At 28.3% G+C, this 16,141-nt stretch overlaps 1 protein-coding gene across 3 annotated transcripts; it reads right to left on the reverse strand.

The window, feature by feature from the left end:
• Positions 1-1,764: 1,764 nt before the first annotated feature.
• LOC105366427 (FCH domain only protein 2) lies at positions 1,765-11,923 on the reverse strand. 3 transcript variants are annotated; one of them, XM_011504875.1, is made up of 14 exons: positions 11,484-11,923; positions 10,245-10,556; positions 9,406-9,663; positions 9,138-9,333; positions 8,746-9,066; positions 8,107-8,217; positions 5,865-5,964; positions 5,154-5,418; positions 4,821-5,073; positions 4,504-4,716; positions 4,174-4,429; positions 3,748-3,964; positions 3,306-3,654; positions 1,765-1,950 (listed from the first exon to the last, which is right to left on the reverse strand). In XM_011504875.1, exons 1-14 carry the CDS (start codon positions 11,511-11,513, stop codon positions 1,880-1,882), a joined length of 2,952 nt encoding a protein of 983 aa, XP_011503177.1. In that variant the 5' UTR covers positions 11,514-11,923; the 3' UTR covers positions 1,765-1,879. The 3 variants fall into 3 exon arrangements, with proteins under 3 accessions (XP_011503177.1, XP_011503179.1, XP_011503178.1); XM_011504877.1 differs by lacking the exon at positions 8,107-8,217 and having other exon boundaries at positions 8,941-9,066; XM_011504876.1 differs by lacking the exon at positions 8,107-8,217.
• Positions 11,924-16,141: the final 4,218 nt, after the last annotated feature.

Here is a 16,141-nt window from a genome sequence, read left to right on the forward strand (position 1 = left end):
AATTTACAAATATAATCATGAACTTAAACGAATTATAGTTTTTTAGTATAATAATTATACACATTTTATAATGAATAAGGATTTTTAGTCAATGTGTTCCTTGTTTGTACATTTTTCCCCACGTGTGTTGATATAAATACTTAATAATAACGTTATTTATTCGTATAATGTTGTACACTTATATAATTAGTTTATGCTTGTGCATTTATTTTCGAATTAAAATTTATTGAAAAATGAGTCGATCGATCGATTAAAAACGTAAGTTTTTGATACAGAATTCTTTCAGTGATCAACATCTCTGGTCTATGACTGTGATTGATTCCTTTTTAAGAGTCCCGGCATATCGAGAATATACACCATACACACTATTGATTATATGCAATCTTCTTTTTCAAATTGCGCTTAATATTAAATAAAAATAGTAACGATGTTTTTGAAATTTCATTTCTGAAATACGAGTTATTTGATTTTCATATTAAAAATTACACTAGAAGACACTGAAATAGAAACTATCTATTTTACTAAAAAAACCGATCACGTCGTTTCATGCTTGTTATAAATTACGTCACAAATAATCATTGTACACATTCATATTTCAAATTGTCATTCTCTTTATGCATACAAAAATGACTATACCTTTTATGGAAGGTATTTCGAATTGTGTATCAGCACAAAAATGTGATAAATGTTTTCTCTTTTTAATATACGAAAACGCTGGATTTCCTTGCAATATAATAATTTTTTTATTGTTTCAATATTTGAACCTATAATGAATTGATAAGAAAATATGGCTATTTGGTTCTCTTTCGTCGTAAGTACATTGAAATATAAGAATTATGAATGTATAATGTCTTACATAATATAAAAAGAAAATAATTTTATTAAATAAAATTTCATTCATTCGAAGTTTTTTAAATATTGCCTTTATTTCCACAAAAAACATACATCTTAAATCTTTCAATCTAAAAACTTTGGTTCCCTATACTATATATTATATTAGATAATAAAAATAAAGATATTTTTAATTTTGTTTTTCTTATATTAAAATACTTTTTCAATTTAACCTTTGACCGAAAGCTATAAAATAAAGAATACCAATTAAATAATTATATAAACAAGTAAGAAACAAATTAAGCACTTTGTAAGATAACTTAATTCATTAAAATTTGGTTTTAATACACGATAATTCAGCATTTGATTAATCTATTTTATTATACCGAGTATTAATATAAGGTCTATTTATATTTCATAAAATTATAAAATTTAGACAAACCAATTTTCCTCTTATAATATAAAAAAATTGAAGTTTTAAATTTATATCCAACTTCTTTAATTTTTATACTCAAGATGATAAGTATTTATAATTATAATTATTTTGATTTTTTAATAAATTTTCGATCTTTCAAAATATGACGAATAGGCACTTCAATAAATATATATATTTTTATAAACGTAATATATTTTATTTAATTGTACTGATAAATATACGTAAACTAAAAAATCTTTAACATTATTTATTTAAACGATATAAAAAATTTATTAATTTTTGCATAATATACATTTTTACAAAAAATTTAAGGTCTTGTAAGACCTATATAGTTTCAATCACAAAATTTATACTTACAAGCTGATTCGTAAAAACAATGTTCATATTTATTAAAGATAAACACGAAATTTAGTTGAAAAGAAAATTTATTCTTTGAATATAAAAAAACCTTATGAAGCATATCTCTTCAAAAATATCTATAAACAATTATTTCTAAATTTTATAAAAAGAAATTTTTGTGGACGTGGCAGAGTCAATTACAAATCTTTTGTAATAATAAATGAATTTTAATATGTAAGATTATGTACAAGTCTGCTTGGAATTAGACTGAAGTTATTCAACATTTGTCGGCGGAGCGGCATAACGAGTTCGCAAATCGACATCACCATCGCAAAGATATTTTCCTGTGGCAAAAAAAAAAACTTTTTAATTAATATTATTAATTATTTGATCTTTTCTCTGTCCACTCTTCAAGTCAATCTTACTTTAATATTTTATGATATATATATAAAATATTAAATTTAGTTAAATCAATAAGAAAAAGAATTCAATTTTTTTTTTTAATTTAATTTGTGTGCACTAAAAATGTTGTATTACTATATATAAAATATTTATTATACAAAAATTATATTAAAAACAAATAATATTAAGAAATTGTTAGATTAATGGTAAATAATATATGAATATATCTCCATAATACAGAAAAGAAAACATATTATATTTATATGTAATTAAATTTATACGTATAAATACTATACGTTCATAAATAGAATTTTTACTTCAAAGAAAACTCGGTTAAGAACTTATTTGCTTACAGAATAGATATGCTTGAAGGAAGTGTGTGCATTGAATATAAATTTTTATTATAGTTGGATTTATCGAAATTTACTGTTTATCTAAATTTGGAAATTTTTCATTTTTTTTAACTATAAATAATTATATCTATATTTATACTTTATATAGAATATGGCCATTTATATACATTCCATATTAATGAAATCAGAAATTTTTCTTTATTAAAATTTGTTAAAAATACTACCAAATAATTAAATCGATATTAAATCGATTACTTTATATATTTCTATAATTGTTTTCTTATTTCAGTACACAAAAACTTTCATCTATAAGGTGTATTATGCACCTATTGAAATGTAATCTCAAGATTTTGGCCTTTATCTTAAATAGACTTCTATCTTTTTGATAATAACTGATTCTAGAATTTTATACAATTTCACATAAATTTCTATTTATAGATCCATCCAAAAATATCATTCTACAATCTGTTTTACCTGATGGCTTCCTTAATCATTATGCAAAGACAAACATTCTTCCTAACTTTAGATTAATAACTACTTTTAAAAATTTATTTTCCAAATTTATTCAGATATTTCATCTATCCATGTAACTATGTAAGTAAGTCATGTAATTTCATCACTATATTAATTTATCATATTACTTATTCAAAGTTGCTAATTTTTAACTTAATTTTAAACTACCTTGCCACTTATTCTAGTATGTATCTCATCATTTATCAAAAAATAAGAAATTTGGTAAATAAAGAAAATTGAAGATACAATTAAAAATGAAAAAAATTATTAAAAAAATAAGAACATTTGATATGATATTAATTATAAAATCAAATAAATGATTAATCATTTAATAATTTTTTATTTTTATTTTAAAAATAGATACGTTCGTTTTCATTAATAATGAACGACTGAATAAAGCTTTTGGTTAAATAGATCAGTAAAATACTTACCAGATACGTATCTTTTTTTAATCAAACTCACTCGATAGCCAGGGCCAGCTAAATCGAACTCAACACCAGATAAAGTAGTCCCCTCACAGTTGAATTGTGTGAAAATGGTTCCTTGACTACCTGGACCTCGAGAAAGTTCAACGCGGGCTTTAAGTGACCCAATACCAGCTCCTTCCGTATGTTGCGAAAGCTCAGTAAATTTCCAAAGAAGGCGATTTGTATCTGGCAACCATTGTGCATTAGGTTTACTCTGAACAGTCTTAAAACCACCGTCTATAGGTACTGAAACTTGTACATTTAATAGTGGGGTGGGTGATCCCATTGCTCGACTATTATATTTATAGTCAACCTGTAATATTAAATTAATTACTATAACGTTAAGAAATATTATTTTTGTTTACTTTAGCATCAGAATCATTATTTATGATAATTAATACGATACCTTCAGGTCAGTATGAGATGGATTGCATTTCCAATAAGCGACTATTTGAAAAGGACAAGAGCCTGCACCCTCTTTTATCTTGATTTGGTACTTTAGAATATCTACGTTAAAATACGAAGCGACCGGATTCTGATCAGCTTGTCGTCGCAATAATGCAGTTAAGGCACTCATATTAAATTCAAAAAGTGTACTATCAGTCGTTACTTGAGTTACGTCCCTGTTTAAGTTATAAAAAAAGACCGTAAGATGAAAATACATTATTATAATATAAACTTTAAAAAATAATAAAATAATTGACTAATTAACTTCTTTTAATATCATAATTGAAAACCTGCAAATATTCATATTAATTATAAAAGAAAATATATTTTTTTTAATTTATATAATTTCATAGAACAAAAAAACCATTTTTTATAAAGCACTTACATGCTGATTAACTGACTATTTGGAATCAATTTTTCTAGCCTGTTACTGTTTCGAAGTCGAAACGAAAGTTTGGCTGGATTCGGATTATTCGCCAAGACGGCAACAATGCCAGCAGGAAAAGATAACATCATATCACCACATAATTTAACTTGACAGCGAGTCTCATCACTACCTCGAAAATATGAATGAATGATTTCGTGAAAGGCTACTGCTAATGGTATTGTATCAGCTAAGCCAATAGTTAGTGGGGAGGGACCTACGATACAATGTTGTTATATAAGCAAAATATTAGAAATTATATTGTGCATTAAAAATATCAATTAAACAAACCTCTAGATGAACCAACGCCAACACCAGCTGTGCGAAATTCTAGACTAGCGACACTGTCTGCTCTCGATATCGTTGCCGGAGACATTCTACCTCTTATAGCGTCTCCTCTTCTTGATGGAGGGCGCGGTATTATGATTGATCCTGTTGGCGTTGCTGATTGTTTCGGAGGTAAAGCTGGTGTCACATCATTCAGCTCAGAAAACAAATCTCCCTCTATAAATATGTAAAATTTTAATCTTATAATTATATTATATTTTCCTGAACTTACTTTCTTATAAGAACTAAAGTAGTTATTAGGAAGTAACTAATAAATTTACCTGGAAATCGCGGGTGCGGTGGTGCTGATTGAGGTGGAGGAAGCATCGTTGGAATTGGAGACGAAGAAAGTCCTGGAGGACTCTGAAGTGGAGCATATGGATGGCTACCTGTTGGAGTTGAAGCACTAGATGGTGTATTACTTGGGTTAAATAAGTTCAACAAATCTGAACTTGGTTTAACACCCAATTGTTGAGAAACAGATTGTGATCTCTTGATATGATGATCAGTATCTGTACTCGATCCTCTTCTTCCCTATATATAAAATAGTGATATTTTAAATATTACCAAATTTAAACATAAAATTTAATATATAATATTAAAAATACGTTTACCATTGGAGCAGGAGATAAAGAAAGATTCTCAACTGTAGCTCTTAATTCATCAACACTTGCACTCATTGGTGCACCTCCATTACTTAAAGGTTTAATCTCTACGCGTATCTTTCTTTCTCTATCATCTTCAGAATCAGTATCTGAACTTGAATAAAATCCTTTTTCATTTTCCCAAGGGTCTGATTTTGGTTTAATACAAAATCCATCTTCGTCTACTTCGGGCGTCGGAGTCTCCGATTTTCTACTATCTTGATCTTTATCCTCTCTGTATAAGATTTTAAAGTAAAGCAAAATAATATTAGTAACTTGAAATAATTCTTAATATTTCAGCAGTCTCAGTGTCTAATTATAATGCTTAGTTTAAGAATGTAAAAAGTATGTAGTTTTAATGTAAAAACAATATAAAAATTAAATATTGAATCAACTCATAAAATAATAAACAAAAACTGAAATTGAGTGAATAATTATTAATTAATTATTAATAATATTTAAAGCTGTAATGTAATAATTAATGTATACTGTTATCAATACGTAAAAATATTTGTAAATCTATATGCTTTTAGATCTATATACAAATATAAAAAATTTTTAACATAAAAAGATTTAGTTCTTTATAAAAATAATAGCAATGGTATCACTTAAATAAATTGCGACATAACATAATAGTAAAATCACAACATTACTGGGTCTGTTAACTATAAAAATACTGACAGGTCAGACTTGTCTTCCTTATTGTTGGTTATTTCCACCGAATCCTTCTTCTTCTTTGCTTTTTTCTCCTTCCTTTTTTCGCGCCTGCTTCGAAGAAACCCTATAAATATGATAGTTGATATGTAAGTTTTTTTAAACATCTATAACAATAATTTTAAATTAGAGTAAAAATTACTTTTCTCATTTTCATACACACTCGAAGCAGCTAACATTTAGACTGCTTTAAATACATTTAATAAAGATATTACTAATGCTACTATTTTACAATATATTAAATTTACTTTCCAAGTGAAGGGACTTTAGCGCAATGCGAATCAAGTTATTCATATAAATTATAACAGAGGCTTTAAAAATGATTAATGAAATTAATTAATAGAGTTGTGCATCTTTTTTTTTATTATGAAATTAGTGACTGTTATTCCAATTATCGTAGTATACGATCAATAAGCATTGTATTTTTTCTAATTGAATTATCTGTTTCCGAGTTTCATTTGCAAGACTAATAAACGATATTTGAATATAAATATTGAAAATGATAATAATTATAATAATTTAAATATTAATAAAGTGCAAATGAAAAAGCAAGTATATTTGAAAAATACATTGTATAAAAAGCTTGCCAACACTCTATATAATATAGTCAAATATAAAAGAAATAGACCTCACTACCTCCACCAAATAAAATTTTGAAGCCTAAATTGTTTTTCTAACAATTTCAGATTCTATTAAATATTTTCCCTTTTTAGTTTCTCATTAATTATGCAATGTTACATTTGCAAGACTGATAAATGTGTTTTGTGTGTACCAAATTTATAAAACGAAAGTTTAAATCACGTTGAAAGACTCACATTACGCTACTACGGCTGGACTCTCTGCACTTGGAAAATAAATGAATACACAAGGATCAAGGATGAGCCCGTTCCAGCAGTGATTTTATAACAATAAATAAGGCTCACCTGAGGCTCCGTCAGTAGCCACTTCTTTGCTTGTGCATCAACATTATTCGAGTCCAGCTCCCTTCAACTAATATCAATCATTTTGATGAATTATATAAGACGGCGCGTTTCAGGACTTTTACAATAAAGTATTAAGGGAGTTGTACAGAAAACATCAAACAAAAATTGAACTTAAATGCAATCAATCCTTTTCTTAAAACTTTTTTGAATTTGTAATATTAATATTCACTTTATGCACACTTACATATACTTAAAAAATGCTGTATTGATTTCTTTTAAGTAGGTTTAACGTACATAAAGTAAATGTTATTCAATATATACGTGTGGGTGCGTGCATGCGCGCGCGCGCATATGTGTGTGTACATTCCAAGTATTAATTTATGTAATAAACAATATCAAATAAATTATACAAATGAAATTTTTTTATAAACAATATGTATAATGATTGATTACTATAACACATATACGTATATTAAAAAAATAACTGCGAAACAGCGCCCAATGAAAACCCACTATATTATTATATTGTTAGAAAAACAATTTGCAAATGCAAAGCGCCAAAATACCAAGATACTATAGTAGATATATAAAAAATTATCTGTAGTAATCATTGCTTTAAAAAAGCATCACATTTTTCATCTTATAAAAAAAACAAGAGACTTAAAAAAATTTGTTTTCATAATATAAACTATAAACTAGTCTATGATTCTAAATAGCTAGAAAATATATTGATAAGAATCTATTAATGAATATTTTGTAATTGATACATACGTCGATTATTTAAAAGAATACAGAATGGCGGTGTTAAGAAATTCACTACCACTGCAAATCAAAACAAAAATTCAATTTTATACACATCTAGAAATATTGCAGGTCATTTCTATAATTTCAAAATTGGATAAGAATTATTATTAATATGAATTCGAAATATCTGCTCTCAAAAAATCATAATTTACCGAATAAATATTTAAATAAATATAAATATAAATGAATAAATTAAAAAAAAATTCTAAAATTATAGCTGATCCTAATTGCATTCTTAAAAAAAAATAATATCTAATAATTGTATCGTTTTTATTAAAGCATTATTACATTGAGAATTTTTAAAAGATCAGAGGCATACGTATAAAACAATATTGATCATGTTAGTATCAGAAGTATAAGTTTATCAAAATGAACAATGTAAACAAAAAATGAAATAAAAGCATGGTTCTAAAGGAGAACAATAGGATAGCACTTATGGTTTTGTTTTTGTTTAGAAGCTAATGAAACATGTAAGCAGTTACATTTAGATCCTCTGAGAGGGTTCCTGGAGATGCTGGGAGTCGGAACAGCAGGAGACAAATTTTCCTGAGGAGTGACAGGAGCCGAACCCGAGCCTGCTTGTCTTTGCCTCTCTGAAACAACACTCATTGCCTTTGTCTTTCCCTTTTCTTTTCACGATCAACTTACTCACGATCTCTTTTAAATTTTCTTTGTTATATTCAAAAATCTTGACAAAAAACTCTCGTTATCTTATGAATTGTTGTGGTTTGAAAAAATGTTTAATTAATGATTCTTAAATACCATTGCATATATGTTTTAATCAACCATCACCAATATTAGATTAATAACGCGAAAGCAACGTAACAAACACATAAGCATATCGAAATGTAAAATAATTATGGTATATGTGTATTTACGTGCTATTAACGTGCCAATAGTCTTATGAAAATTTTGAAAATTAAAATTGTTAACATTCTTAGTGTAAACTTAAAAATAATATATCATATATAACCTCGATAAAAATAAAATAAAAATTGTAAGTTTTGAATGTATGATAATGTATTCATATTAGTAACTGATTTTTGAAAACTGTTTATGATTATTAGAATCGAAAATTTGTAGCTGCAAATGATAATCGATGCAACTGAAATAAAACCTACCCTGGGAGTTGGACATGAATAGGTTGAGCAATGAAGTGGTACGACGAGAGGTTTTAGTTTGTTGAGCCTGAATATATTCATTATCTCTGTCATTGCGCTTCTCCTTTTCTTTATCATGTATCTTTGATTTTTCCCTGCCAGTAAGAAAACCCTCCCTTTTAATCACTTGATTTTTTTTTAACATCAGTAAGTTACCCGCAACACCAGTTTCTCCATTCGCTCCTTTTGAAATTTCTTTTTGTGCATCAGTGTGTTTTTCTTGACTTGTTTGACTTGTTATTTCAGCTAAAGATGTTAAGATATCTTCATATTCAATAACTCCTAAAAATATATTAATCGTCCCATTTGATCAATATGAAAAATTAAAAAAATATGAATATAACTAAGTGTACCTGGTTTTTCAAATCCTGTGTATTTACTTTGAACAAACTGTTCTAATAATTTGTCCACAGTCATATCAAGGCATTGTCGCTTGAAATCTATATGAACTTGTCCAACTTGTTCATGATTTGATTGAAGAACATCTGCATATGTATTCAAAAATTCTTTCATATTTTTTAAATGAGTTTCCTCAACATCTTGGAATCTCTACATACAAAAATAAAATTATGTTTATTCAAAAACAACAGATAATTCAAAAATATAAATTTTTTTCTTTACTCTGCAAGCTTGTGTCATCTTGGTTTCAAAATCATTTCGTATTGTAGTGTATTTGTCAATCAATGTTTTATAATCATCTTGAGCTTTTTTAAATTTAATTTCAGCTTTTTCTAACTCTCTTTGACTTGCATTATCTTTTTTTAACTTTTCTAATTCATGTCCTCTTTGCAAGCATATATCCTTAGTTTTTTGAAGAGTTATTGTGATACTTTGTATACTTTGGACAACTTCTAATGTTGAAGATTCTTCTTCTTTTACCTAAATGAAAACTTGTATTACTATAACATACGCTTCTATAGAAAAAATTTTATTATCACTTCTGTCGAATGATTATTGAATCAATACAATGTAATCTGACAGTGGGCGGATGCAGATAAGCCTCCATGGTGTGATAACATCAATGAGTAAAGTAAATGTGAAAACATAAGTATCATAAAAAATATTTTTCCATTTAAAGTAATTTATTTAATTATTTTTTAGAATATGAATTAATTATACTGAATATTTTTTAAATGTTTAATCCTATTCTAGTAATTTTTTATTAAAATAATATGCTTTGAATAATGAAAAATATAAAATGGAATCAGCAACATTAATAAAGTCAATATATATTGCATTTTTATTATTTATTACTAAAATTTATTAAGTTTTTAAAACTCTATACCTTCAATTCATAGAAGTGGTAAAATTGACATACATATATTAAAATTATTTTTATTATACTACTGATAATTTTTTATAACTACTTGATTTTTTTATTTATAATACAAAGCAGCTAAATAAACACAACTAAGTTTAATAATATTGATATTTAAAGAAGAATATTAACTAATACATACAACTTTGTGTTTTTTATTAAGTTCATCAGAATATTTAGATACATCTTTAATAAGTTCAGATACTTTTTGTGTTAATTGCAAATGTAAGCCAGCTAGTTTTTCTGCTGCACCTCTAAGTGCAGCCCACACAGGTGCAAATGTTCCTTGAGTACTGTTGCTATTGCTTGCCTGTTTGGCAACCTTACTGAAAAGTTTATAGTTATTTTCTTCAATAAAAGAGCGATCTTTTAAAAAATCTGTTAACTCCTTGCTTGCCACAACTCCATGTTTCATATTATGATATAATACATCGAATCCATTATTCTTTTCGCCCTAAAAATAATAAAATATTCTTAACATGTAAGACATGATTTATTGTGCTATTAATAACATGGTATTATATCATTTTCATGATATGTAATAACAAAGGTGCTATGCAATTAAATTAAATTTAAGAGAGAATAAAAAATATTATATATATATATATATTAAAATAAAAGATATTAAATATAATCCTATAATTAGAGCAATTTGACTTTGGACTTTTCAGGTTCGGTAAGCCTACCATTATATAACCTTTATTACAGATATAATGGTAATTTAAAAGCCAATTTATACTTGTTACTTATTACTTGTCTAATCGACCATCAATTAGACATCAAGCTGATGCCTAACTACATTCAATTATGATAATCAATAGCTTTGAATGTCTTTGAACACTTTTATTTTGTCTTTTTTATCTCTGAACTTTTATTTTTCTAGTTTTATTTTGTAAATAAATAACTAAGAATAGAAAGCTGTCATATGAAATGACAGCTGTTGAAAGTTCATTTGCAAGTATCACGAAATAAGTGGATAAATTAAATGAAAAAATAAGATTATAGCCATCTGATTAAAATATCGTTAATACAGAGGACATGAACAGTATTGGCTTACATAAATGACGAAGCAATAGAATAAAACAGTGCATGTAAAAAGGAAGTAGATACATAATGTATATCGTGTCTCCCCCCCCCTGTTCGCATATGCGTATATGTGTGTATGCGCTATTGGGAGGGAGTGAGGAATGAGAGATAGATAGCTTGTGAAGGCACGGAATTATGAGGGCCAATTAGGATTGTAAAAATGCAAGAGGTTGAGAGTCATCAACAGCGTTTAAAATTGCCAATATAAAAGAGAAATTAGAGTGCGCGGGTAAAGGTTCGAAAAGTTAACCTCGAAAAGGAAAAAGGTCGGATGGGCACGGTGTCAGACACTTACCCAAAAGTAATCGGCGAAGTCGACGGTCATGATGAGCGAGCGCGCTCGTGCTTACGCGATCCTCAGATCATCGCATTGGTTCTCGGTTAGCTGCGGTCAAATTAGAGACACACAACGACGATTCGTACGGGTGGCTACTTCGATTTCTCATTCGAGATCGGGAAAAGAGCCTTACAGGCAGCAAGGGCCCTCTATCCTCGGGCCTGTCCCACCTTCAATGTTCTACGTGAACGTACACACTTGCAATTAATTGCGGCACCGCACCTCCGGCTGCTGCTTGCTCGTTCTTTGCGATAGCTTAATTCGTAATATTGTAAATATCGCGCACGTTCTCTATCACGATCCGCTGCCGTGCCAATAGCCGTCACAAGCTAATGAGCTCACAGGTTTAAATCCAAAACTACCAACAACATCCATCCATCCAACCGTTGCCGATTACAGATTACTACAGTCTGCGGTAAAAGGACGGAGCGCGAGCGCCAACAAAAGCGCCATGACTTTGTCAGCATCTCGCGACAGCCCGATGAATTAACTATAAATACCAAAACACGTTGATAAAGTTACTTTCTACTGAAACCAACTGCTCCAATAAAACGCTTGCGTATCCTCGACCATCTGAAATTTTATATTTCCTTTTCTAATATAGACATTTATGTTTTGTATTTTTATTTCAATGGTATAAAAGGTAGCAATAATTATTTAAGACTGTTTGCACGTTGTTTGCATTCATAATTAAAACTAATTCTTTTTACATGTAATTAACATTTTTATAAAAGACCTTTTTTTACATATTATTATAAATATAACAATGCGTGATCCATCTCTATATTTTATGATACCAATTAAAAAAAACAGTATATTTGATTTATATTTTTTAAACATTTTTTTTTTAAATATTTTCATTATTAATATATATTTTTTCAATTGCTCACTGTAATTATAAACATATTGAACGATCAAATTTTACAAAATTTGAAACTATTATTATTGAATACGTAGTGTTAAATATATCAATAATTATAAATATGTGTAGATTACCTTACGTTTTAGCTTGTTGATAAAAGTTGATGTTAAAAACTTGACGATTGAACAAACTCTTTAATATTGAAACAATATCAAATAAAATTGATTAGTTAATAAATCATATAAATATCTGTCAACATTAAATGAGCAATTTATTTGAAGATTTTTATACACAGCATTTTTATCATTTAATTTATGATACTCGATATTGCTTTTAAGTTAATTAATCTTGATTGGTAAATCATTGAAATACATTTTTTTATCTCAGTTTTTTTAAAGAAGCACATTTCTGATCCATTAAAGTGTTGGTTACCCCATATAATCTATCGATTGCTTATTTATCATTATAAATTAACAGTGAGATTTACAATGGTAATTTATAAAAGCTTTTAGATCTTTGATGGATTTTATCAAACATATTTTTAATCACATCGAATAAGATTTAAGTAAAAAGGTGATGGAAGGTATTGGCGAAATTTTTCTTTGAGTTTCAGTAACTCAACTTTCTTTGAGTTACTGAATAAAAGAAAAAATGGGCAACTTGAATAATTTGAGTTTGAATTTTGAAGCTAATTATTATATATCTGCAAGCAAGCGACAATTATCACTATAATTGAAATAGAAGATGTAGTCAAGTCCATCAAATTGACTGGCTTTGAAAGGCCAACTACGGCCAGTATCGTCGGATGTCAGAATGGACAACTGGGAACGTAACGGGATGGCATAGGCCGGTAGGAGGGAGGGAGATTTGCGCATGCTCGATCCTTACCGCGGATCACTCGGGGGCGCGAATATAAGCACCTCCGGCCAATTCCAGTGGGGTGCGTCCTCGCGCGCGTCACAAACTCCGACCAGAGATCATAGGAGTCGACGACATGCCCGCCAACAAGTCGAATCACGGAACACCGAGCAAGGAGAAACCGAAGCCCAGCAGCAGTCGGAGGAAGCGCCCCAGCCTCAGACACAAGAAATATCCAAGAACACACCTGGTGAGCGCGCCCATTTGGCTTAATTTAGCCAAACCACGACTTCGTATGGTCTTCCCTCGTGGTTCTGTTGGTCCGATATCCGCGGCTTTGATAATAGGACTCTTGAAGCCCTTATTACTTCCCATGGTTTTTTGTGTGCGTTCGTGCCTAATACATTCAGGAACGTTATCGATCGCGCTAAGGTAAGCTATTACTCGGCAAAAAATGCAGACCAGTCGGAACGAAAAAGAAATGTCTGTTTTGACTTGATAAAAAGAATAAGGTGCCGTCCAAGTGCTACTTATCAGCAAACTATTGTTGAAACAAATCTGCAGTGCTTGACTAACCTCTCAACTTTGTTCTTCCTCTTACCTTTATCCAATATCTTATCTTTAGTGCTAATTTTTGCGAGTTTCGCGGAGTTTCCCTCGTATTCTCATTTTTTCTCGCTCACCACTACATATACTTATATCCTACTGGACATTTAAATATATTCAAACTTGTATTTGTATTTGTTGTAGCTTTCACGAGATGAACTTTATTGATACAATCGTATCTGACTAAGTTAATGTCCTTTTTAATTTAAATATAAGCACTCCACGACTTGTGCATATACCTCAGCGGTAAATTAATCACAATCATTTTTAATTTTAAATTCAACTTTTACTATTCTTTATCTTTAATTTTAAATTAATGCATTAGAAAGAAAAAATTCAGAAGGTACTTCTAGTAATAATAATCAATATTACTTTATTCTGTGGTAATTATAAATATTAGCTATATGGATTATGAATTACAAGACATATTTTAATAAAATTATCCGAATCAATATTTAAAATACAAAATATCTTATTTTAATTGGCCATAATTAAATGAAAGCAAATACACATTTTACACAACTTAATTTTTATGCATTTTATACCTCAAATTACCATTCTTTATATAATATAGGAAACTTTATAATGATGAAACTTTTATAATAGAGGAACTAGGGAAATATAACATTATTGCTAAATTTATTACTACTTGCTTGATGACTTTGCTTAAGACATAAAATCTTGAATAATTATTCGTATAACCTAAAACTATCTTTATTGTACTTATATATATATATATATATATAAGTACAATGTATATATATATATATATTTTTTTTTTTAACTTGTAATTACATTTTTATAAATAAGATCAATGCTAATGAAATAATTATAAGTTTTTTGTTTAAATTTATCTTTATTTTATTTATTTATGCATTTGAATGTATTGTTTTTAATATTAAAATCTAAAAATATATGTAGAAATTAAAAATATTAAAATCTTATATTTAGATTCATTATTTTCCTTGTTTCTGTTTAGACATAAAACCGTGGAACCTTAATTAAAAAGAAGTAATTAATTTTTATCACAAAACATTGGCGTAAAGCATATATTATTATAATTCATATAATTTGTGTATAATATGAATATGTAAAAGAAAAAATTTTATGCACTTTTTTACAAGGAAGTACTATATTTTATATATATATTTCGAATCCTACAAATTTTTTTATTATTTCGTGCTCTTACTATTTAGTCAATAAATTGCCTGAATCATTAAGTAATAAACGTTAAATAATAAATGTAGAAATATAAAACATTATTCACTTAGAAAGAATCTTCGGAGGTACAAAGTAGATGTTATTCTTTATATTATTAATTAAAATATTTTTTAATTTAATTTAATAATTTTAAGAAATTTAATTATAATATTTCCAATATTATCCATTAATACAAAAGAACTACATAGCTTTGATGCATTGATAATTACGGATAAGATTTCCTGATTCATTTCATGTTATGTATAAAATGTGCGACGCTCCTTGAAATCTGACAAAATAAAAAAAATAAAATTGAAAATTGACAATATAACTAAAAAGGCAGTCGAAGGAAATAATTACATTATTGTTTGAATTAAACTATAACAAAATATAGAAAGAAAAGAAGAAAATTGGGGAGAGAGCTTATAGGGTTAATAGTGAGAAACTGCAAATGTGACTATTGACCGGTTTGTGAGGGTGCGCCTGCGCTTGGGGAACTCCTGGGATGTACGAAGAAGTTGGAAGGAGGTATTGGTTGGAAGACTTTTAGTGATTTTAGTGAGGAGCAGACCTCCACAATACACGTTTTGCCGGTGACGACGTCGACGATCTTTCTATTCATACCTTATCCTTCTTCGGCTCTTGTTACAGATCTTGCTTGTGCGACAGTAGTGAATATACGTGTGTATCTGTGCCGTGCATGTCTCTCTCTTTTTCTTGCTTAAACTGATTTCTTCGCCCGGTCGTATTTCTCGACTAATAAAAGAAAAAAATTTGCTTTATCATCAAGATCAAGTGCTGTGAAATTCTTATTATTTTGTTTTTGTCGTTCTATCCCCCATTTGTTCCCTCAGTTCTACACTTTCCTGCATCTTCAAAAAAGAAATAGACATTCTCATAAACGTAGGGAATTCAGTGGTGCATAGAATCGATAATAGTAATGTAAAATAATACATTAGTCGGGAAAAAACTAGTGATCACGTTTTTATAATATCGATTCTGTGCAAGTATATGTACTTCTTACATTAATTCGATTACTTAATAGTTGGTATAGCAAGAGCGTTGGTCGAACTAGCAAGGGAAGAAGATA

The sequence above is a fragment of the Ceratosolen solmsi genome, unplaced genomic scaffold (assembly GCF_000503995.2).
Source record: "Ceratosolen solmsi marchali unplaced genomic scaffold, CerSol_1.0 scaffold4, whole genome shotgun sequence".
NCBI classification, from domain to species: Eukaryota; Metazoa; Arthropoda; class Insecta; order Hymenoptera; family Agaonidae; genus Ceratosolen; species Ceratosolen solmsi.